The following is a 25,348-nucleotide window of genomic DNA, read 5'->3' as shown; positions in this document are numbered from 1 at the left end:
TGTGGAATTGATAATGGAAAGTAAGGAAATGGCAGAGGCACTGAACAGGTATTTTGTGTCAGTTTTCACTGCAGAAGACTTAGAAAATTTCCCAAAGGTACCTGAAAATCAAGAGGTGAAAGGGAGGGAGGAACGTAAAACAATTACCATCACCAGGGAAAAGGCACTGGGAAAACTAAAGGTTGACAAGTCCCCAGGACCAGATGGCCTGAATCTTAAAAGAAGTGGCTGCAGAGATAGTCGAGGCTTTGGTTATAATCTCCCAAAATTCCTTAGATTCTGGAAGGGTCCCAGCATATTGGAAAATAGCAAATGTAACACCTTTATTCAAGAAAGGAGGGAGAAAGAAAGCAGAAAACTATAGGCCAGTTAGCATAACATCTGTTATAGGGAAATTACTAGAATCCATTATTAAGGAAGTTATAGCAGGATACTTCGAAAATCGTAATGGGATCAGACAGAGTCAACATGGTTTTGTGAAAGGGAAATAGCGTTTAACCAATTTATTACAGTTCTTTGAGGAAGTAACAAGCAAGATAAATGTGGTGTACTTAGATTTCCAAAATGCATCTGATAAAGTGCCACATCAAAGGTTACTACATAAGAGCACATGGTATAGGGGGCAACATATTAGCATGGATTAAGGACTGGTTAGCTAACAGGAGGAAGCAGAGAGTAGGGATAAATGGGTCTTCTTTAGGCTGGAAAGCTGTAACTAATGGAGTGCCACAGGGATCAGTGCTGGGGCCTCAACTATTTACAATTTATATCAATGACTTGGATGAAGGGACCAAATGTATGATAGCTAAATTTGCTGAAGACAGCAAGATAGGAAGGAAGGTAAGTAGTCAAGAGGAGGTAATGAGTCTACAAAGCGATATAGATAGGTTGAGAGAGTGGGAAAAAATTTGGAAGATGGAGTATAATGTCAGAAACTGTGAACTTGTCCACTTTGGCAGGAAGAATAGAAAAGCTGTATACTATTTAAATGGAGAGAGATTGCAGAACTCGGTGGTACAGAGGGATCTGGGTGTCCTGGTACATGAATCATAAAAAGTTAATATGCAGGTACAGCAAGTGATTAGGAAGGCAAATGGAATGTTGGCTTTTATTGCAAGAGGAATCGAGTATAAAAGTAGGAAAGTTAGAGTGCAGCCTACTGGACCTTGGTGTGATGACATCTGGAGTAGTGTGTACATTTTGGTCTCCTTATTTGAAAAGGAATATAATTGCGTTAGAAGCAGCTCAGAGAAGGTTAATTTCGACTAATTAAATCGACTTATTCCGGGGATATAGGGCTTATCTTGTGAAGAAAGATTGGACAGATTGGGCCTATACTCATTGGAGTTTAGAAGAATGAGAGGTGATCTTATTGAAACATACAAGATCCTGAGGGGCTTGATAGGATTGGATACCGGGAGAATGTTTCCCCTTGTAGGGAAGACTAGAACTAGGGGACACAGTTAAGAATCTCCCTTTTAAAACAGAGATGTGGAGAAATTTTTTCTCAAAGGGTTGTTAGTCTGTGGAATTCTCTTCCCCAGAAAGCAGTGGAAGCTGGGTCACTGAATTTATTCAAGGCTCAGTTAGATTTTTGATGGACAAGGGAGTCAAGGGTTTTGGGGGACAGAGAGGAAAGTGCAGTTGAGACCACAACGAGATCAGCCATGATCTTATCGAACAGCGAAGCAGGCTCAAAGAGCTGAACGGCCTACTCCTGCTCCCAAGTCCTATGTTCCAAAAACTAGCCACATCTTCCACAGCAATGGTCTCTGGCTCCACCTTATTCCACATGGATTCCAAATGAAAGTCCACCCGTGTGTTTCAGATCCACCCACAATTACAGACACCTCCTAGATATTTAGCATTCCTTGATCTGTTGCTCTCGCCGAATCCTGATTCACTCTCAATGCCATGCGCTGCACATGCACACTCGCGACCTCTCTCTTAAGCAGCACCAACGCGCAATCTGATCCTTCGTCTCATTGGTGCTTCAACAAAAAAATACTTATCTTCCTTTCAGGTGTGAAGGATCGCAAGCTTCAACACTCATTGGTCCCAACACCCCTCTGATTCTTCTTCCCCTTCCCCTCTCTCTGATCCTAGCTCTTCAAATCTCACCCCTCACTGTATATTTACGATACCCTCTGACCTTACCCTTTCTGACTCTAAACGATCTGTCCTCAGAAAAGGCCTTAGCTTCATCCCCTTACGCCCCCACCTAATAGAGTCATACAAGTCATTTACGACACAGAAGGAGACTATTCGGCCCATCGAGTCCATGCCGGCTCTCCATGGAGCTATCCAGTCAGTCCCACTCCCCGGCTCGATCCCCGTAGCCCTGCAAGTTTATTTCCTTCAACTAGCCATCCAATTTCCTTTTGAAGTCATTGATTGTCTCCGCTTCCACCACCCTTGCGGGCAGCGAGTTTCAGGTCAATACCATACCATGCATAAAAAAGTTCCTCCTCATATTTCCCCTGTATCGCTTGCCCAAAACTTTCAATCTGTGTCCCTTAATCCTTGTAACATTAATTGGAACAGTTTTTCCTTTTCTAACTTAATCTAATCCTGTCATAATCTTGTACATCTCTATTAAATCTCCCCTCAATCTCCTTTGCTCGAAGAAAAAACCCAGCTTTTCCAACCTAACCTTGAAACTAAAATCCCCTATCCCTGGAACCATTCTGGTAACTCTCCCGTGCACCCTCTCAAAGACTCACACACCCTCCTTGAAGTGTGATGACCAGAACTAGACACAATACTCCAGTTGGGTCCTAACCAGAGCTTTATAAAGGTTCAGCATAACTTCCCTGCTTTTGTACTCGATGCCTCTACTTATGAAGCCCAAGATCCCATATGCTTTACTAACCACTCTCTCAATATGTCCCACCATCTTCAAAGGGCAATGCCCACGCACCCCCAGGTTCCCTTTGCTCCTGCACGCTCTTTAGAACTGTGCCATTAAGCATATATTGCCTCTCCCTATTTCTTCTGCCAAAATGCATCACTCCACATTTGTCAGTATTATATTTCATCTGCCACCTGTCTGCCCATTCTGCTAGTCTATCTATGGCCTGTTGCAGGCAATTCACATCATCCTCACCGTTTGCCACACTTCCAAGTTTGGTGTCAAAGGCAAATTTTGAGATTCTACTCTGTATTCTGTCATGGTCCTGTAGTTTTTTTTCCCAGGAATATGCAGTTTGCCTTTAAGGCTTGCAAAGGATCAGTATTGCTTTAAGAACCAGCTAGCCTCAGGAGTTATAGGAAGGTGCATTTTTGTTACCTCAGAAACAGCCATGTGGTGACTGCGATTCAAAGGATGCATTCTCGTTGCCATAGATACAGTCACTGGGAGTGAGTATCAAGTGATACATTTGTTACAATTTAATTTTGAACTGGCTTTTTAGTTGAAGACAGTTTGTTCTAACAGGGCACAGACACGGACGACATACAAACAGCTTTGTATATAGCACGTGAAAAAGCTCTCAACCATTTAAACTGAAGGAATAGGATTTTAGTCTGTTTAATTATCTCTCAAAATTCTAAAAAAAAGTCAAGCCAAAACAGAGATCTCTGGTAATTTAAACTGAAGGAAAGGAAGTTAGAATGTTGACAATTTTTTATCCCTCAAAAACTCTAAAGTCAGATTGATTCTATTGAAAGTGTTTGCAAGTCGTTAATTGTTGAAATTCGCTGGAGAAGGAAAGCATCACCTACTGCTGGAGTTAGACTCTAGACCGTTCTACTGTAGAAGAACCTTTTTTCCCGCATCGGACAACTGTGAGGATTTCAAGCAACATTCTGTGAGGACTTCAAGCAACATTGGACTGTAAATTTGCAAGGACTCTAATTTTTTCTATTTTAAATGTTGTTTAGTTTAGTTTAGTTTAGTTTAGAGATACAGCACTGAAACAGGCCCTTCGGCCCACCGGGTCTGTGCCGACCATCAACCACCCATTTCCACTAATCCTACACTAATTCCATACTCCTACCACATCCCCACCTGTCCCTATATTTCCCTACCAACTACCTATACTAGGGGCAATTTATAATGGCCAATTAACCTATCAACCTGCAAGTCTTTTGGCATGTGGGAGGAAACCCACGCAGACACAGGGAGAACTTGCAAACTCCGCACAGGCAGTACCCAGAATTGAACCCGGGTCGCTGGAGCTGTGAGGCTGCGGTGCTAACCACTGCGCCGCCCTTTGTTTTACCAATTCCTTTAAATCTGTCACCTTTGGCAATAATTTCTCCTGCCAGTGAAAAAGTTACTCCTTGACTTTATCAAAACCCTGCATAATTTTGAATGACCCTATCAAATCTCCTCTCGACCTTTTCTGCTCTAAGCAGAACAATCCCAGCTTCTCTAGCCTTTCAACAAGATCTTTTAATATAGTTAAGCAACCCAAGGCATTTCACAGAAGTGACTATCAAGCAAAACTTGACCCCGAACTACATAAGGATTTATTAGGGCAGGTGGCCCAAAGCTTGATCAAAGAAATAGACTTTAAGGAGCGTCTTAAAGGAGGAGAGAGTGGTAGAGAGGCGGAGAGGTTTAGGGTAATATTTTCAGAGTTTAGGGGCTAGGCAGCTGAAAGCATGGCAGCCATCTGAATTAAAAACTTTCTGCCAAAGGTGGAAATAAATTCAATAGCAGCCTTTTAAAAAGAATTGGAGAAAATCTTGAAGGAGTAATAATTGCAGGGATATGAGTAAAGAGCGGCAGATTTTTATATCTTCAGTGTTTAAGAATTTAGTTCTTCTAATTAAAAAGTTAATTTGCTGATTTAAAGACACCTGGTTTGGTTAGCCTCATTCGGGGGTTAATAGATGGTACAATTTGGCTAGGTCTTTCTTTAATTTGGAAAGTTTTAAATGATATGTTAGGCAATCTGTGGAGCGACGAGGATTGAATTATCAGTGCGTTTCTCCCACCACAATCAGAATTGTATATTTTGATTGGGGGCTTTGACTGGAGCGGTCGGTCGTAACAATTCCAAGTGCCAAGTCATTTATATATATCAAATGAATTTTGAGCTCGGCATAATGCTGAGCTCTTCTTCCGTTGCCTCCACGCCCACTTCTTTGGCCAGGCATCATCGCCCCGCTCACTTACCCCTTTTACTTGTCTCAAATATTCTCGTTCCACCTGGACCCCTCCCTCTGGCCTCTTACCTTTCTTGCATCTGCTGCCCTTGTCCTTCTAGGTGGTAGAGGTCATGGGTTTGGAAGGTGCTGTCGAAGGAGCCTTGGTGAGTTGCTGCAGTGCATCTTGTAGATGGTACACACTGCTGCCACTGTGCATTGGTGGTGAAGGGAGTGAATGTTGAAGGTGGTGGATGGTGTGCCAATCAAGTGGGCTGCTTTGCCCTGGATAGTGTCGAGCTTACTGAGTGTTGTTGGAGCTGTGCCCATCCAGGCAAGTGGACAGTATTTCATCACACTTCTGACTTGTGCCCTGTAGATGGTGGGCGGATATTAGCTTTTCAGGTGGTGAGTTACTCACCGCACAATTCCCAGTCTCTGGTCTGCTCTTGTTGCCACAGCATTTATGTGGCTGGTCCAGTTCAGTTTCTGGTCAATGGTAACCCCCAGGATGTTGATAGTGGGGGATTTAGCAATGGTAATGCTATTGACTATCAAGGGCAGATAGTTAGATTCTCTCGTTTGAGATGTTCATTGCCTGGCATTTGTGTGTGTGGCGTGAATGTTTCTTGCCACTTATCAGCCCAAGCCTAGATGTTGATCAGGATTTGCTGCATATGGACATGGGCTGCTTCAGTATCTGAGGAATGGTGCTGAACATTGTGCAATTATCAGAGAACATCCCCACTTCTGACCTTATGATGGAAGGAAGGTCATTGCTGAAGCAGCTGAAGATGGTTGAGCAGAGGACACTGCCCTGAGGAACTCCTGCAGTGATGTCCTGGGACTGAGATGATTGACCTCCAACAACCATAAACATCTTCCTTTGTGCTAGGTTTGACTCCAACCCACAGAGAGTTTTCCCAGATTCCCAGTCACTCCAGTTTTGCTTGGGCTCCTTGATGCCATACTCAGTCAAATGCTGTCTTGATGACAAGGGCAGTCACTCGCACCTCACCTCTAGCGTTTAGCTCCTTTGTCCATGTTTGAACCAGGGCTGTAATGAGGTGAGGAGTTGAGTGGCCCTGGTGGAACCCAAACTGAGCGTCACGGAGCAGGTTATTGCTGAGCAAGTGCTGCTTGATAGCACTGTCAACAACACCTTCCATCACTTTACTGATGATTCGTGGACTGATTTGGCAGTAATTGGCAGAGTTGGATTTATCCTGCTTTGTGTGTACAAGACATGTCCGGCCAAATTTCCATACTGCTGGGTAGAGGCCAGTGTTGCAGCTGTACTGGAACAGCTTGGCTAGGGGCAGAGCTCGTTCTGGAGCACAGGTCTTCAGTACTATTGCTGGAATGTTGTCAGGGCCCATAGCCTTTACAGTATCCAGTGCCTTCAGCTGTTTCTTGATATCATGTGGAGTGAATCAGATTGGCTGAAGACGTGAATATAGGACATTAATGACTTAGACGTGAATACTGGAGGTATGATGAGTAAGTTCGCGGATGACACGAAAATTGGTGGGGTCGTAAATAGTGAGGAGGAAAGCCTTAGATTACAGAACAATATAGATGGGCTGGTAAGATGAGCAGAGCAGTGGCAAATGGAATTTAATCCTGAGAAATGTGAGCTGATGCATTTTGGGAGGGCTAACAAGACAGGGGAAAATACAATGGATGGTAGGACCCATGAAATACAGAGGGACCTTGGTGTACTTGTCCATACATCACTGAAGGCAGCAGCACAGGTAGATAAGGTGGTTAGGAAGGCATATGGGATACTTGCCTTTATTAGCCGAGGGATAGAATATAAGAGCAGGGAGGTTATGTTGGAGCTGTATAAAAGACTAGTTAGGCCACAGCTGGAGTACCACACTATAGGAAGGACGTGATTACACTGGAGAGGGTGCAGAGGATATTCACCAGGATGTTGGCTGGGCTGGAGCATTTCAGCTATGAAGAGAGACTAGGTTGTTTTCCCTAGAGCAGAGAAGGCTGAGGGGGGACCTGATTGAGGTACACAAAATTATGAGGGGTTATAAATAGGATAGATAGGAAGAAACCTTTTCCCTTAGCGGAGGGGTCAGTAACCAGGGGGCATAGATTTAAGGTAAGAGGCAGGAGGTTTAGAGGGGATTTGAGTAAAGATTTTTTCACCCAGTGGGTGCTTGGAATCTGGAACGCACTGCCTGAAGGGGTGGTGGAGACAGGAACCCTCACAACATTTGAGAAGTATTTAGATGAGCACTTGAAACGCCATAGCATACAAGGCTATGGGCCAAGTGCTGGAAAATGGGATTAGAATAGATAGGTGTTTGATGGCCGGAACAGACCCGATGGGCTGAAGGGCCTGTTTCTGTGCTGTATAACTCTATGGCATCCATGATGCTGGGGACCTCAGGAGGAGGCAGAGATGGATCAGCCATGCAGCACCCCTAGCTGAAGATGGATGCAAATGCTTCAGCCTCGTCTTTTGTACTGATGTGCTGGGCTCCCCCATCGTTGAGGATGGGGATATTTGTGGAGCCTCCTCCTCCTGTTCGTTGTTTATTTGTCCACCACCATTCACGACTGGATGCATCAGGAATGCACAGCTTAGATCTGATCCATTGGTTGTGGGATCGCTTAGCTCTGTCCATTGCATGCTGCCTCCGCTGTCTGGCATGCAAGTAGTCCCAACATGTAGCTTCACCAGGCTGACACCTCATTTTTAGGTATGCTCTCCTGCACTCTTCATTGAACCAGGGTTGGTCTCCCAGCTTGATGGTAATACTAGAGTGGAGGATATGCTGAGCCAGGAGGTTACAGATTGCAGTTGAATGCAATTCTGTTGCTGCTGATGGCCCACAGCGCCTGCTGGATGCCCAGTTTTGAGTTGCTAGATCTGTTCGAAATCTATCCCATTTAGTACGGTAGTAGTGCCACACAACACGATGGTGGGTATCCCCAGTATAAAGACGGGAATTCGTCTCCATAAGGACTGTGAGGTAGTCACTACTACTAATACGGTCATGGACAGATACATTTGCGACAGCTGGATTGGGGAGGATGAGGTCAAGTAGCTCTGTGTTCGCAAGCTGCTATACTGCCATCTACACCTTTAGACACATCTTTTGTTTGTTTACTTGGCTTTGTACCATGAAACACTTGGTCATTTTATCTCTCCTGCTCATCACCCTATCCTTCCCTTTTGTTTTTCTTCCACCTCCCCCTCTCACTTGCTCAAAACCCATTACATTTGTAACCTTTACCTGCTCTGATGAAAGGTCACAGACCTGAAATGTTAACTGTTTTTCTCTTCACAGGTGATCTGCTGACTATTTCCAGCATTTTCTGTTTGTGAATTGAATGGAGGGTCCTGGTTTTGCTGCTGTTAATTTTGCAGATACTTTGCAATTATTTCTGAAAGACCAACTTTGTTTTGCACCTTTCCTTCCATTAGCTACGATTTGCTACTATGCATAAATTGCCAGAACAAAGATAACCAGTTTGTCTTGTTCCTTTTCCTAAAAGGAGTGTCAACAGCACAGCACACAAAGGACCTGACTTCTCATAATTATCTCCAGATTCCCGAGCTTTCTGGCAGATAGTGATGACTGAATCACCCAGTTCTTGTTACCTTCTCCACATCAAGAAAATGTTACATACTTTGAACAGAAGTCAGTTCATAGTCAACCACATTGATGTGGGACTGGAATCACATATACGACAGACCTTGGAAAAACCTAGTTGCAGCAAGATTTACCAATCAGATAAATTGCCCCTTCACACAACCAATCTATATAAATCACTGGTTCACAGACTCCTAAATATTAAATTGTTTATCCTGTCACACATACCAGAGTTGCAATACAACAACAACTGTGGGTTAACTCTGAAGAGTTATCAACTATGGACTTGATCTTTAAAAATGAACTATTATTTTAAAAAGTGAATAATGGCTGCCAAAGAAAAAGGGATGGGTCTTTTATGTATTCAAACTGTCTGACAAAGGCAAAAAGTGTCAATGGAACCCATCCTACACCTACCCTAAAAACATTACAGAAGTGAATGCTTTCTTCTGAAACAAAGGAGATGTGAAGTAGCCACGTCCTGGGCCATTGTGCGATCACCATGGATAGGAAAAAGAGCATCTCCTAAAAGGTGAGCGGTATCAGCCTTTACTTAAAAAAAGAGACAGAGCGAGAAACAGAGAGCGAGCAAGTGGGGGAGTGGGGAGGGCGAGAGAGGGGGGACAGAGACAGAGAGCGCGCGAGCGAGAGAGAGCTTCTCCCAGGAGAGAAACAACATCTAACAGCTTGCATTCCAGCCAAGCCAGGAAACACATGCCCAGCTGCAGAATCCAACATCTACAGTATTCAGCAGAGTGAGCTAGAAGTAACCCACTGTCTTCAATTGAACCTTCAGGAGAGAAATCTACTCTCATCTCAGCCCTGCATCCATCTAGAACTTGATTTCCAAGAGAATTTAGAAGGTTTTTTGTAACCTTCCCCCACCCCCCCCCAAATAAAAGCCACCTTCCTTTTTCCCTTCTTTATCCTTTTGTCCGTGTGTGCAGGAGCGAATGCGTGAAGGGATGCGGTTGTGACAATTTCAGGATAAGGCGTATTGATCAATAAATAATTGATGTTCTGTTTTTAAAACCTACAAGAAAACCTGTCGCTAAATGTTTATTTGAAAAATAAAACACCGATGGGGCTAAACTCTAATACAAATCCACTTGCTACAGTCAGGTGGGGAGTTGAACAGTGGGAACTACCCACGTCACACCATGTAGTCATAACAATCCCATTGGATGAAATAATTCCTGACTTGCATCTCTACAACAATGTTGGATTAATTATAGAAGTGTTGAGTAGCACAAAGGTATTACTGCAAATATCCACACTGCTCCTCTTATCCTTGGAACACCTGTAATAATAAGGGTCCTTTTATATTCATGTAAAATCATTTGGTATCAATAACCCTTGTTAAAGCAATTTGTAACTCTGGGGATGCTCTCGATAACATGCTTCCTATATGTATACACAGGTTCAGACAGACAACCTTTAAAGAGCGAGTATGCATTGCCTTGTTAAGCAATTCCCTACACTTTAGTCCAAAGTAAACCTTTACTGTTATTTTTAGTTAGGATTGTCACCTGGCCCTGACTTTAAACGTATCATTATTTGATTTAGCTCATCGCTCTTTTGGACGCTGGTTGACAGGAGATACCCTTGCAGTGGAAATTTATTTATGTTCTGATACATGTTGCATGACTTCTTGGTCATTTCTAGATTATAATAAAGTACTACCAGACTGGGACTCGGCAGACTCGAGGGATATTGTTATGTTTGTGCTCTTTAAGGACAATGTGTTATAGCCAACTAGAGTGGGTATCAACAGTGGGTTTTGGTCTCCTTATCTGAGGAAGGATGTTCTTGCTATGGAGGGAATGCAGCGAAGGTTCACCAGACTGATTCCTGAGATGGCAGGACTGACGTATGGAGAGAGATTGGGTCGATTAGGCTCGTATTTGCTAGAGTTTAGAAGAATAAGTGGGGATCTCTTAGAAACCTACAAAATTCTCACAGGACTGGACAGACTAGATGCAGGAAGGATGTTCAGGACCAGGGGTCACAGTCTAAGGATAAGGGGCAAGCCATTTAGGACTGAATTGAGGAGGGATTTCTTCACCCAGAGAGTGATGAACCCGTGGAATTCTCTACCACAGAAAGCAGTTGAGGCCAAATCAAATGGCGGCACAGTGGTTAGCACCGCAGCCTCACAGCTCCAGGGACCCGGGTTCAATTCTGGGTACTGCCTGTGCGGAGTTTGCAAGTTCTCCCTGTGACCGCATGGGTTTTCGCCGGGTGCTCCGGTTTCCTCCCACCGCCAAAGACTTGCAGGTGATAGGTAAATTAGCCATTGTAAATTGCCCCTAGTGTAGGTAGGTGGTAGGGAATATGGAATTACTGTAGGGTTAGTATAAATGGGTGGTTGATGGTCGGCACATACTCGGTGGGCCGAAGGGCCTGTTTCAGTGCTGTATCTCTAAATAAAAATAAATATTCAAGAGTTAAATATAGTTCTTAGGGCTAAAGGGATCAAGGGATATGGAGGGAAAGTGGGAACAGGGTACTGAGTTTGGAAGATCAGCCAGGATTATATTGAATGGCGGTGCAGGCTCAAAAGGGCCGAATGGACTACTCCTGCTCCTATTTTCTATGTTTCTAAATCAATTACTCTTCTGAAACAAGTGAGAACTCTGGAAAAAAAAACAATTGTGCATCCCAGTCTTCCAAATGCACTTTGCTGTAGTTATAAAGTATTTTAAGCATTTAAGCAAAATGGCTCTTTATTTTCAATATTATTAGGAAATATAGCGGATGATTTCTTTCTGACTTGCACCCAGGATTCACATTTTCCTGGTGCAAAACAGAGGAAAAAGGTGTAGTCAGCAGGTCAGGCAGCAACTGTGGAGAGAGAAGCAGAGTTAACGTTTCAGGTCTGTAACCTTTCATCAGAACTGAAACGTTAACTCTGCTTCTCTCTCCACAGATGCTGCCTGACCTGCTGAGTATTTCCAGCACTTTGTTTTTATTTCAGATTTCCAGCATCTGCAGTATTTTGCTTTTATTTTATGTAAAAGGTGTGGTGCCAGTTCTCTGTCTCTTTTGCAATACCGATACACTTGCTTGGGTGTCCAAAAAAAGATACCAGCAAAGAAAAGGAACACTTGACCATGGAAACTCACAAATTACAAACTGCAAACAGTCGCAATTCACCGGGGCAGTGGGATTAGCTCAATTGCTTTTGGAGACAGCAGTAATGGACTCAACAGGCCAAATAGCCTCCTTCTGTCCTGTACCATTGTATGATTCTAAGCCCTTTTACAGCTCAAAACATGGGACACAACCTATTGCAACTCTGCTGTACCTGGAACTTTCCCCGAGTTGGGATCACTGGCACTTCTTTTGTGACCCACATTCTCACGAGGTCAGCAGGTCAGCACATGGTGGGAGCAGGTTTGTGAAAGAAATGGCTTTTGTGGAATAGGGAGCTCTTTACCCAGCATCCATAGAGGCAGAGAAACTGCTCTGAGGTTGACTGCTCGCATGGCTCAAGCCCAGCAATAGTGTGGGTCCTCAATGGGTGTTCGGTGAAGAGCTCGCCATTCAAATGAACATTTTTACAGCTCATAAAATGACCATTTTGAAAATAAGAACATCTGCAAAAAAAGGGATAGCTGACATTAGTTCCCAAGGTAATGTACACTGCATTTCTACAATACAATTCACAAATATTTATATACACACACACACACACTAGAAAACAGCAATTCAGGTACTGGCTGAGTGTATAATTCAAAAAAGAAATTCATTACTTTTGCGGATACATTGGTAGAGCCTACATTTACATGAGTGAAATGGTGCACTTATCTACAATGGCGTCTGACAGTAGTTAGGAAGAAGTTCCCATAACACTAGGGGATATATTTTATTTGATTTGCACCAAGAAAACAATGAGGAAATAGAAATTTAGAACACAGAATAATGAAATCAGGAAGCACTTTTTCCACCCGAAGTATAGTGGAAATATGGAACTGTCCCGCTCAAAAGGTTGCGGACGCTGGGTCAATTGAAATTTTCAAGACGATGATCGACAAATTTTTTTTGGATAAAGATATCGAGAGATATAGAGCAATGGTTGGTTAATGGAGTTGAGGTACAGATCTGTCACCATCTAATTAAAATGGAAGAACAGGCTCAAGGGACTGAATGGCCTACTCCTACACCTGCGACTACGAGGCTTAATGTCATTAAATATTAACATAAGCAATCAATACCCGAAGTAACAGTAATGCAACTTTGTCGAATATTAGGGCAAATACTTGGCTCCACAGATTAATATTCTGCAGTCCTGACATATCCATTCATGAATGGTGGTGGACAATTAAACAAGTAACCAGAGGAGGAGACTTCACAACATCCCTATCCTTAATGATGGAGGTGCCCAGCATGTCAGAGCAAAAGACAAGGCTGAAGCATTTGCAACCATATTCAGCCAGAAGTGCCAAGCGGATGATCCATCTTGGCCTCCTCCAGTGGGCCCTGCAACACAGATGCCAGTCTTCAGCCAATATAATTCACTCCATATGATATCAAGAAATGGCCAAAGGCACCAAATACAGAAAAGACTGGGCCCTGACAACATCCCAGCTGTAGTAATGAAGACTTGTGTTCCAGAACGAACCACAACCCTAGCCAAGCTGTTCCAGCACAGCTACAACACTGGCAACTACCAGACAATGTGGAAAATTACCCAGGTATGCCCTGTCCACAAAAAGCAGGCCCTCTAGCTCCCCTGTATAGTAGGCAGCCTGTTTGAGTAGAACTATTGGGAATACTCATTAATAAAGTGGTCCCCTTCTCTCCACGTCCATACCATCCCGCCAAATGGCATGGCGTGGGCAAAGAGCACGATAATGGCATTGGACAAAGTGGAGTGGAGAACCACTGTTAGATGCAGCAAACGTTGATACAGTGGTACTGTAGACAGTCCAAGTTAAGTTGTGCATTTGCCAACTATACTTCTGATACTGTGACTGGTCTCCTGTTCCTCTTTATTCAACACTGTTCTTCCTTTTCACTTTATAATTGCCTATAAGGTGACTCATCCACTTTAACCCCCAAACAGTGATACACATTTCTTAACTTATATGAGAGTACATTTGGTAGGAAATGAGGGAAAAATATAAAGCTGAGTTCTACTGCTCATTAGAGAAGGTACATGTATCCCTCCCCCATGTTTCAGATTTTGAATCATGTGGTATATAATTCCATTCAGTTTTCTTATTCACTAACTGAAGTAGGTCACTGAGTCTGTATCAGTGGGCTGAATTTTACCAGCCCTTTGACGCTGCGGGTCGCGGTGCGGGGACCAGTAAAATTCTGTGGGGAGAGGCCCGCCTCGACCCCCGACGTCGAGAAGGGTCTGCAGCATATTACCGGCAGCGGGAGGACACTCTGCCCCCTCTATTTAAATGAGCCCCCACGTGTAATATGACAGGGGCTCAGGGACAGCACATCCGTTCAGGATGCGCGCCGCAAACTGCGGCACACTCGTAAAATTCAGTCCGTTGGAGGCTGCATTCATGATATCTACAGGCACACTGCAAGTCTACCTTCTTTTTAAGCCTGCAGCAAGGACTTACTAAATATCTGCCTTAAATCTCTTCCTTTATGCATTGGTACACACATTGCCAATGCTATTCCTTCATTGACCCTCCCCTAAGATACATGCTCGAGAGGCACACTTTCATTTACCCATTAAGCCATCAGGGGACTTGTACTCTTGATTTCTGTTGAAGATATGGAACTGTTGCTTGTGGAATGCAACTGATTAAGTTTGAATGGCGTAAGCTGTAGTGTTAGATTCATGAAGAAATTTTAAGCTTTATCTGTGGTCAGTCATGCTGATTACATTAGCTGGGTAAAGGCCATGAAAACTAAAAATTATATGTGGACTTTCGGGAGAAATGGACTACATGTTCTTTTCTTATGCCATACTTTATGCTCTTAACCTATCCATGAGCCAGCAACAAAAGAATTTAGGGCAATGGTCAGTCTGTGTACATCCATGTGAATGGAGGATATTTGGTTTTGGACACATTGTCACACACAGACTGACTGAAATATCAGTTTTAGAGAAAAGTTACCTGCATTTTGGTGAAAGTTGCATTCAGTTCAGTCCCGACAATATCAATTAAACAAGACCCGCTAAGCAACATTACCATTAAAAAAAAGGTTTTATTGCAGAATCAGAGTCATGAACCAAGATGATGGGAGAGAAAAAGAAACAAATAATTTGTGCATTTTTCCCAAGTTGAAGCCAATGCTTCCATCAAAAGAAATCTTAACACACTGCAAAAAAAAAGAGTAGCTTCATACAATGTGCCTGCGACAGACTTGTGAATGGATCAGATTATGGAATATCAGCTCCTCAGCATTCACTTTCTTAATATCATTGCTTGGAGCAAAATAGTAATGTCTATTTTAACAGCACTGGCTGAGGTACACAACATTTTCATTCCTCAACAATAAACTTGGTACAAAATGAATGATGTTAACTTTCACCATTCTCTAAACCATTTTAATACTTCCAGTCTGGATATATTATGCAGATTGGCAAAATATTAGATATTTATCAATTTAACACATAGGTGGGCAAGGTTTTACAAACAATAATCAGAAAAAAAAAATCAGACACTTGGAGAGCTGCTGCTTTGGAATGTTATCTTTTTTTAAACGAATATGTTTGATTTCTATCTGCTTGAGTTTCAAATCTTATGTTTAGTACTACAAAGCAAATTGCATAATAAATTATAAGCAAGAGTTTAAACTGGGAAAGCTTAATGGTGTCAATGCTGTGGTCCTGATGCAGCGGCAATACTTTGGGGAAATGCACCAGTGCCATGACGCTGGACAGCTGAGTATTCACTGGGAAAGGACATGAAAATGATCCCCTCACTGACTGACACAACAGACATTCATTTGATAAGGGTGCAGAACTAGTCAGGAGGAAGCTACAAAAGCCTAATGGATGCAGGCAATGGTGACTTTCCAATGATCAGTGATGCAGTGTCTATGTTGTCATCTTGTTGCAAGTGTCCTTGTGTCCTTGCCACTGACCACAAAGCGCTGAAATCTGTTTCCTGATGGCCCAGAGGAAGATGAGGATATTGTCCTTGGTCGGTAGGCTGCAAAACTGGTCTAGCGTATGCTGACCTCTGGTATGCTCCCTTTCATCTTGCATCACCTCAATGGTAAAAAAACTATATTTGAGGCACTATAAAATCAACTTACCTTAAGTAGAAAAAAAATCAATCTATTTTTTCTCAAAATTACTAAAATTATTGTTAGAATTACTGTTAGAAATTTGAAAAAATATTTGATGAACACAAAAAAGGTACTCTAAATGCTGAAATCGAAAAAAAATCCCCTTTAAGAGCTCCATCAACTTGGGTGCTTCTAGGACTCCCGTTACAATGAGCACTGAAGAAAATAAAGATCAAACTCAAAATATCTCGCAAAACTAAGCTAGGTATTTATTTACATGTTGTGATAAATCTGGGGTTTTAATACTAAAAAAAGTACAAAATGGAAACATGTTCTCTAGCACATAAAATACAGAGTGCTAAATCACAACACAGTAGGAAATACATGTATTGGTGACTCTCACAATCTGTGGCATTCCACCCTACGCCCATCCATGCTGAGGGCAAACTGCGCTTCTGCTCACTGCACACAATTAACCTGTGCTTTTTTTTTAAAAAGGGATGATAAAGGAACATCAGAACTTCAGCACTACATTGTGTAAAACTGGTAAGATACACATCACACTTTTATAGAAAACAGTATGGAGCAAACAATTTTCATATCAGCATATGGCTACATTGAACAACTTGCTGTGTGAGTGCTAAAATCACTTCATGCCTGGCTTTTATCTCATGTGCCTTGTTCTTTTCAATGTCACTAAAAATGGTCTTGCAGAGAGGACGCTTATGCAACTGATAAGGTTCCTATTAAAATAGGAGCCCCATTTTGCTGTATAGAATTTACGGTATTCACTTCTCTAAGCTGTTACAATCTGCACTTGACCATTGAGAAGAATACATAGAGTATTTCTGAAAGACAAAGAAGTTCCTTTCACATTCTGCCTCCACATTTGTTCAGTTAATAAAGGAAGCATTTGACATTTCTAAAGCAGAAACCTCAGCAATTCTTTTTAAACACATCTAAAACTTAGGTTGAGTTCAGATATGGCCAAGAAGAAAGGAGAGAGCATCCCTCTCAGGCCCATAATATAGTACTTAAGAATGACAAATGCCCTTTGTGTCAAATTGCCCCAGAAAGCCAATGGAATGAGATGGAAGGGAATATGGTAGATACATAGAACCCTTCTCATACCAAATACCTATGTAAGCACACAGGCCAGACCGAAACCTGGCTTGTGATGACAACTCTTTCCCTTTCATTGAGGTTACCATGCCAACCTTACATGTGCCAACACATCCCTCACCCAAATTATCATGCAAGGAAGCCGACCTTCATTTTTAAGGTTTCTACTTGGCTGAACCATGTACTCCTCTAGTGCCCCTCTCTCACCACATTTCCCACTTTACCTTCAAGAACATAATTTGCTGTCTTTTTCCTACCCAATGAGCCTTCCTTGCTGAAACCTCACCTCTGATGTCACCACTCAGTATATATCTTCCAGAATTCCTCATCCTCAGCAATTCTAGCCTCAACCTATACATAATCTCTTCCACCTACAACCATGATGAACCCTTTAATGTTATCATTGTAATGTCCCATCCGCTCCAACATCATACTTACTGTCAGGGCCGTCACTTTTTCATCATTTTCACCACACACACATCATTCTGTCCTCTAATTTTTGTACTTTATTTTGCTGCCTCTGAGGAAAAAAAAATCTCATTCCCTTATTACCTCCCAAATCTCTCTCCTGGGGCCCACCACCTAACTGATATTTGATTATTTGATTATACGTCAAATAACCTACTAACTACCTTGCCTCTACAATGCAGGTTATAGCTACCTCTACATTCCCCAACAATGCATCTTAACTCAAAATTCAGAAAACTGTACTGTTTTCCACTTCCAGCTATCCTCATGTCCTCCTTTAGTAAGATTGTCAATTTAATATCAATCACTTCTGAATTTTAGGCAGTTTTGGGCAATCTTCCTTTTCACCAGCCTATTTATGTATGATTACAAATAAAATGGATGCACCTTGCATGTTTTATCTCCCTTGGTGTACCTTCTTTAGCATTATATTATATACATTTTTTAAAATTCTATGAAATAATTCAAAAAAATTTACCTCAATCACCCTGGAGTCAAAGTCTTCAAAAGTTTCTGTAAGTAAAAAGAAATGGGACTTTCATGAACTTCTTGATAATGCAATCAAAAATAGAACTTTAGACTAATATCAAATTAAAACCTCTGGACTGCAAACAGCTCAGAAGTCCCAGTCTCTCTGCAATGACCATTTAAAGGGAAATTTTCACCTTACGTAGCAAATGATAAAACAAACTCCATTACAAAATTACAACCTATCTTGCTAATACAAGTCTTTTTTTTTTGCATTAAAATAACTTGCATTATCTTGACTTTTTTTTAGGTTCCCTTTCACCTCTGGTATTTTGTCCTCTTCATCCACCATGAAATCAAATACAAAGTACTCATTTAATAAGTCTGCCATTTCCTTATTTTCCATTCTGGTCATGCCTCATCCATTTTTAATGGCCCTTCACCATTCTATTTCTCAATATATTTATAACAATTTTTGCTGTTAACATTTATATCAATTGCACATCTTTTCTTCCTTCCCTCTTGCAGCATCCTATTACTTTCTTTGTATCCCTTCCTTTTTTAAAAAAGAATATCGCTCTCAGCCCACTGGATTTCCACCTCTTCATTGCATTTTTGTAAGCCTTTTCTTATAGCTTGATAACGTCTCCGACTCATTTGTTGACCCTGGTTATGTAACTACCCAAGCAAAGGCTTTGCCTTTTAGGGGTATGTCCTGGTTTTGTAACCCACCAAATACTTTCTACTTTACCCATTAATAATTCAGGCCAGTTTACTGCAGTTAATTCATTTCTCATTCAGAGTTTGCCTTACTTATATTTAAAACTTTGGTTTGTAATCCTTGCTTCTCCCTCTTAAATTTAATGTCAGTAGACTTTCTGGGTCCACCGTTGCATCTTTTTGCAGTTTGTATATTACAAATGGAATCCTTTGTTCAATATTATGCTAGGGAATTTCTTTCAAGTATAATGGGATCAGATCTTTCAATGTGTATTAATGCAAGACTGTATCAACATAATGGGCAGATTGCTAGGTTATTGATCAAATGTTCTCTTCCTTTGGGTGCCAGTCTGTAAGTATCCACCATCATCATGAAACTTTAATGCAATATTGATCCAGGGAAGAAATATCAATGTTGAATTAATATTTACGGCATTGTGAAGAACATAATGCAACAAACTAGATGTACTTATTGATATGCTCTTTGGTTTCATGACGCTATAGCAATTTACTAACAAATTTCGAGAATTTAGGCCCAACAGCGTTTTCAAAGGCATTTAGCATTTTCCCTACCCACATTTTTCCTCTTTGTTTCTTCTTTCCTTGATTCATATTTCTGCCAGTGTGGATATCACACTGCAGTTTCAGCCATAGAAACATCAACATGAACTGTACTTTAAAAGTGCCAAACCAGGGATGTAGTCTTGCTAATCAGTGTACAAGTGAATAAGCCACTTTGTGCTGGAGTGATACTGTTATTGGGAACGAAGTACACAGGGGGCCTGCACCCATGCACTGGCTCTATGCATTTGCATTACTATGCTTCCCTTACCTCAGTATCAGAAATGTAAACCATTTTTTTCCCCCAGGAATAACCAGTCGCCAGTCTCCTTTGACCTAAACTAAGTAAATGACAATGTACGAGTGCCTTTAGAGTGCACATTAGTCTGCACGAAGACTCTATCTACAGTGACAATTACTTTCGCTGTGAAAGAACTGCATTCAAATGAACTACAGAAAATCATTGGGCCAGATTTTGCAATTATAACAGCGAGGCAAACACTGCTCACCATTATAATAGTGTAAATCGAACAGCAACATCTGGCTGCATATGTGCAGTAAAACATGTAAATCTGGAAGGTAGGGTCAGAGATACAGGTGCACTGTTGCATTCCTCGCCAGTAGTCCTGTCCTACACTAAAATGACTGCAACGGCGTTAACTTGGGGTACTTGTCTACTAGCTCCACACTAAAAACTTAAAAAGTTAGGACTGGTGCACTGAGGAATAACTGAATTTTAAACGGAGTGATAAGTGATATTACCCTGAAGATCTCTCTGGCCCTGAAAAAGTAATTTTATAATTGTGGCATCTCATTCCCTAAGAAAATTAGCATTGGAGATTTTTTTTTTTAAATCTGTCTTTATCTACCTCCCTTAATTCCTTCTATCTTTCCCAACCTTTATTTCACCTTCTGAACAGGATTTAAATCTAATTTATATTTCCGGCTTTATATTTTGTATGTCTCTGTGAGCATTTTTCAATCTAACTGGTTGCAGAATCTTGCTATTTCTTCACAATGCTCACAGAAACCCTGCAGAGGGCGCCATGCTGAAAAGAAGATACCTGATTAGAGTGGAGATTTGATCCAAAGCCTGGAAAAACTTTATAGGAAGTTGTCAGGAAGGTGAACGGCAAAGGTTGTTCCTTCACTGCTGACCGCAAAATCCGTGCATTATTTTTTAAAAAAGGGCAAAAACTTTACATTGTCCAAATTCAGGGAAAACACTGTACATTAAAATGCCTGTTATCCAAGATGCCAATCAGTAGTAAATCCATTGCAAGGCCTTTTTAAAGACTGGATTTTCAGACTGGCTTTACCTTAATGGTGGTAGTAACTATTTAAATGTGTTACGTTAAAATAATGCTGACTGGGGAAACCCAGGTTTTAAGCGCTTAACAAAAGAATTAGGTTAAGAAATAAAACTGCTAGTTTCTCTTCTCTTTTATGCACCCTGATTTTTTTTCTCCATTACTCCTCCTCCCAAAAGCATACAATAAAACGGAAGGCATTTAACACAGTGCACATGGAGGAGGTTGGTTCCAGCCTTCAGGGTACTCAAACCTGGAGTGAAAAAAACATGAATTGATGGTGTCAATGGACAACAGACACACACATTTGAAAGAATAGTGCAGCTTTAAATTCATTACTACTGCTTGGATAACAAAGTTCAGATATTATCACAGATACCAGTAGAATATATATAGTAATGTTCACATAGATAAAAGTTACACAATGCCAAGTAAAAATCCTCCATTAGCTGGCTCCATCAAAGTCTGGGCCAGCATTATCCAGTACAAGAGAGCAGGCAGTACAAAACACCCCAAACATCTGGTTACATGATGCAAGTTACACAGAGAATATCAGCAGCTAACCCCAACTGCAAATCTCCAAAATGAACAGTGCTATAGACCAAGAAATTAAATCATTGTTTAGCCTAAACTAAAAGGGTCCATGCTATTTAAACGATCATCTATAAACTAATACAATTAATGCATTTTTCACCCCGTCAAACTTCATTTTTATTACAATGCAAGTTTAATAAATAAGACTACTCTGGTTCAAATTACACACATTGTGAATAACAGTGCTTGCTACCTTGTGATTAGATGTTTTATAGAAATTATTGGAGGGTAGAAGAGAACAATTCAAAACTAGTCTCATAATGGATGTTTCTGAAGATGTTTCTAAAGATCTTAATTAATGTGTTGCTACCTTTTATATCAGAATTTCTTTGTAAAAATGTCAAGTGTAATTTTGAATCACCAATGTAGACTCAACATATCAATGTTACTTTAAGCCCTTATCAAAAAATTATTTTCACATTCTCCCTTTGAGTCAAACACCATTCCCCAGAGAGAAGAGGCAGAATACTAGCTCTGAGTGTCTGCCTGAGATCAATGGTAACACGATCGCATACGATTCAGATAGCCATGGATTCAAGTCCCACAGTAAAGACTTTGAGCACATAATCCAAGCTGGCACTTCAGTGCAGTACTGAGGGAGCGTCGCATTGTTGGGAGATGCAATCTATCGAATGAACTATTAAACCTGGCCTTGCCTGTTCTCTCATCTGGATGCAAAAGATCCATGGCACAATTTGAAGAACAGACCAGGAGTTCACCTGATGTCCTGATCAACATTTATCTTTCAACCAACACCACCAAAATCAGATTATCTGGTTACTCATCTCGCTGTTGTTTGCTCTGCATAAATTAGCTGCAACATCTACTATGTCACAGCAGTAACTATACTTCAAAAGAACTGGATTGGTTGTGAAACTCTTGGGATGTCCTGAATCATGGAAGGTGCTGTATAACTGCAAGTACCTCCCGTTGCATTTGTTTTTTTTTCCCTCAACACTAAGATTTGATTTGTTTAATTTAGGTATACACAGCTGGATTAGGATCACATTGGCACAGAAAACTTTTAATCTATTTTCTCAATTATAAACCATAAACACTAGAACTCCAGCATCTGAACATCAGTCTTCATAAAACTTTTGACGGCAGATCTTTTTTGCCTTCCTGATAGCAGCTTCGTACACCAGTGGCTCATATTATTAATCTGTATGCAGAGGAGAGCAGTGAGCTGCAAGATTTTCCATCCATTAGAGATGCAAAACTCTGCAGATCATGCTACCATCTGCACTCAATTTCCCAATGAATATCTATGGAATATCTATGTTCCTGGCATTTGAATCTCTACAAGAGAGGTGCAAATTTATTTCATAGAATCTGCTGTTTGAAGTATTTTATCATTAATTTGTCGCAAATTTCTTCTTTCTACAAGACATTGCCAAATTTCACAAGTTCAAGGCAACCTACTAAAGATTCGCCGTGGTGAGGTTCTCCAACTACAATATAGCCACTGTGATGACATACATGGCAAGTCTGTCAGTGAGCGGCTTATTTATTTGAGCGAAAATCAGCGTCCAGCCCAAATACAGATCCTGACAATTGAACAATATTAAAATCAGTGTCCTCTAATGTCCAAAATGCCAAATATTTGGAGCTTCCTCTGACAAATGAAGGGGCCTAACACAACTCATATCAAATAATTAATAACAACCTCGTCAAGACTGGTGAAAATCCAGTAAAAGTTGATGAGATGAAGAACAAGTGCTCAGGTACAAAATAATTAACCATAATGGGCCTGAAGCACTGACAATTTCTAGAGCATGGCAAATTAGAAGGAACCCAGAGGATAAGAAGAGGAAATTAATGGTTTCCTGCTCCCGCCCCGAACTGGAAAACTTTATCAACTTTGCTTCCAATTTCCACCCTTCTCTCACCTTTACATGGTCCATCTCCAACACTTCCCTTCCCTTCCTTGACTTCTCTGTCTCCATCTCTGGGGATAGGTTGTCGACTAATATCCATTATAAGCCCACCAACTCCCACAGCTACCTCGACTACACTTCTTCACACCCTACCTCCTGTAAGGACTCCATTCCGTTCTCCCAGTTTCTCCGTCTTCGACGCATCTGCTCTGATGATGCTACCTTCCATGACGGTGCTTTTGGTATGACCTCCTTTTTCCTCAACCGAGGATTTCCCCCCCACTGTTGTTGACAGGGCCCTCAACCGTGTCCAGCCCATTTCCCGTACCTCTGCTCTCAACCCTTCCCCTCCCAGAACCGTGACAGGGTTCCCCTTGTCCTCACTTTCCATCCCATCAGCCTCCAAATCCAAAGAATCATCCTCCGCCATTTCCGCAACATCCAGCGTGATGCCACTACCAAACGCATCTTCCCCTCCCTTCCCATCAGCATTCCGAAGGGATCGTTCCCTCCGCGACACCCTGGTCCACTCCTCCATTACCCCCACCACCTCGTCCCCGTCCCATGGCACCTTCCCCTGCAATCGCAGAAGGTGTAATACTTGCCCATTTACCTCCTCACTATCCCAGGCCCCAAACACTCCTTTCAGGTGAAGCAGCGATTTACTTGTACTTCTTTCAATGTAGTATACTGTATTCGCTGCTCACAATGTGGTCCCCTCTACATTGGGGAGACCAAGCGCAGACTGGGTGACTGCTTTGCGGAACACCTCCGCTCAGTCCGCAAGCAGGACCCTGAGCTTCCGGTTGCTTGCCATTTCAACACTCCCCCCTGCTCTCATGGTCACATCTCTGTCCTGGGATTGCTGCAGTGTTCCAGTGAACATCAACGCAAGCTCGAGGAACAGCATCTCATCTACCGATTAGGCACACTACAGCCTGCTGGACTGAACATAGAGTTCAATAATTTCAGAGCATGACAGCCCCCCATTTTACTTTCATTTTTAGTCATTTTTTCTTTTTTACAACCTTTTTTTTGCATTTATTTCGTTTCATCTTAGTTTGTTCAGTTTGCTTACCCACTGTTTTTTTTTTCATGTTTGCACTTGCTGCTGCTCAATATTCAGTCCGTTAACACCTTTTCTGTACTAATGCTTTGTCTTTCAACACACCATTAACATATTGTTTGCCTTTGCTCCATGACCTTTTGGTCAGCTATGTGGCCTTGTCCAATCTACACCTTCTCCTTTGTTATCTCTTGCCCCAGCCCCACCTCACCTGCGTATAACCTGTGACATTTTTAATATTTGTCAGTTCCGAAGAAGGGTCACTGACCCGAAACTTTAACTCTGCTTCTCTTTCCACAGATGCTGCCAGACCTGCTGAGTGGTTCCAGCATTTTTTGTTTTTATTTTAATTAGTTGTCCAGTTTGAAGAAAATGTTTTAATCATTTTCACATAATAAAGGGATACATCACTTAAGAAACAAAAGGTCCTTGGAGTGTATGTCCACAGATCCTTGAAGGTAGCAAGCAGGCAGACAAGGGGAAAGCAGGCAGACAAGGGGAAAGCAGGCAGACAAGGGGAAAGCAGGCAGTTACAAAGGCATGCAGGATACTTTCACTTATTATCCAAGGCACAGAACTTGAGAGTAGGCAGGTTATAAATAAATAAATAATGCTAAAAGTATATAAAACATTAGTCAGGCCACAGCTAGAGTACTGTGTGCCATTTGATCATGTTACAGGAAGGATGTGATCGCACTTAAGAGAGTACAGAATAAATTTATGAGGATATTGCCAGGAATGAAGAATTTTAGCTTCAAGGCAAGATTGCATAGGTTGGGTTGTTTTCTTTGGAATGGAAGAGGCTAAGGGGAATTGAGGTGTATAAAATTATGAGGGGCCTAGATAAAGTGGGCAGGAAGGGCCTATTTGCCTTAGCAGAAAGGTCGTTAACCAGAGGGCATAGATTTAAAGTAATTGGCAAAAGAATTAGAGGAGGGTTGAGGAGAAATATTTTTCAACAATTCTGTGATTCACCCAGAGGGTGGTGGGGGGTCTTGAACTCACTGCCTGAAAGGGTGGTAGAGGCAGAAAACCCTCAATGGATGAAAAAAAACTTGTATATGTACTTGAACTGCTATAATCTGCAAGGCTATGGACCAAGAGATGGAAAGTGGCATTGGGCTGGATAACTCTATTTCAGCAGGCGCAGATACGATGAGCAGAATGACTTTCTTCTGTGCCATAAAATATCAATGTTGCTATGTTTAACAAAAGAAAAAAAAAAAATCAAAGATGAAAAAT

General features: G+C 41.6%; 1 protein-coding gene across 1 annotated transcript in view; it reads right to left on the bottom strand.

Annotated features, from left to right (window-relative positions):
- The window catches only part of mrps5 (mitochondrial ribosomal protein S5), a 161,486-nt gene that overhangs the window by 83,830 nt on the left and 52,308 nt on the right, over positions 1–25,348 (bottom strand). The window contains exon 5 of the mRNA XM_068027484.1: positions 17,989–18,023. Coding sequence (XP_067883585.1) covers positions 17,989–18,023 — 35 coding nt within the window. The remainder of the gene's footprint in view (positions 1–17,988; positions 18,024–25,348) is intronic.

Source organism: Heterodontus francisci, chromosome 3 (genome assembly GCF_036365525.1).
Source record: "Heterodontus francisci isolate sHetFra1 chromosome 3, sHetFra1.hap1, whole genome shotgun sequence".
Lineage (NCBI taxonomy): Eukaryota > Metazoa > Chordata > Chondrichthyes > Heterodontiformes > Heterodontidae > Heterodontus > Heterodontus francisci.
This window is presented reverse-complemented; position numbering and strand designations above follow the sequence as displayed.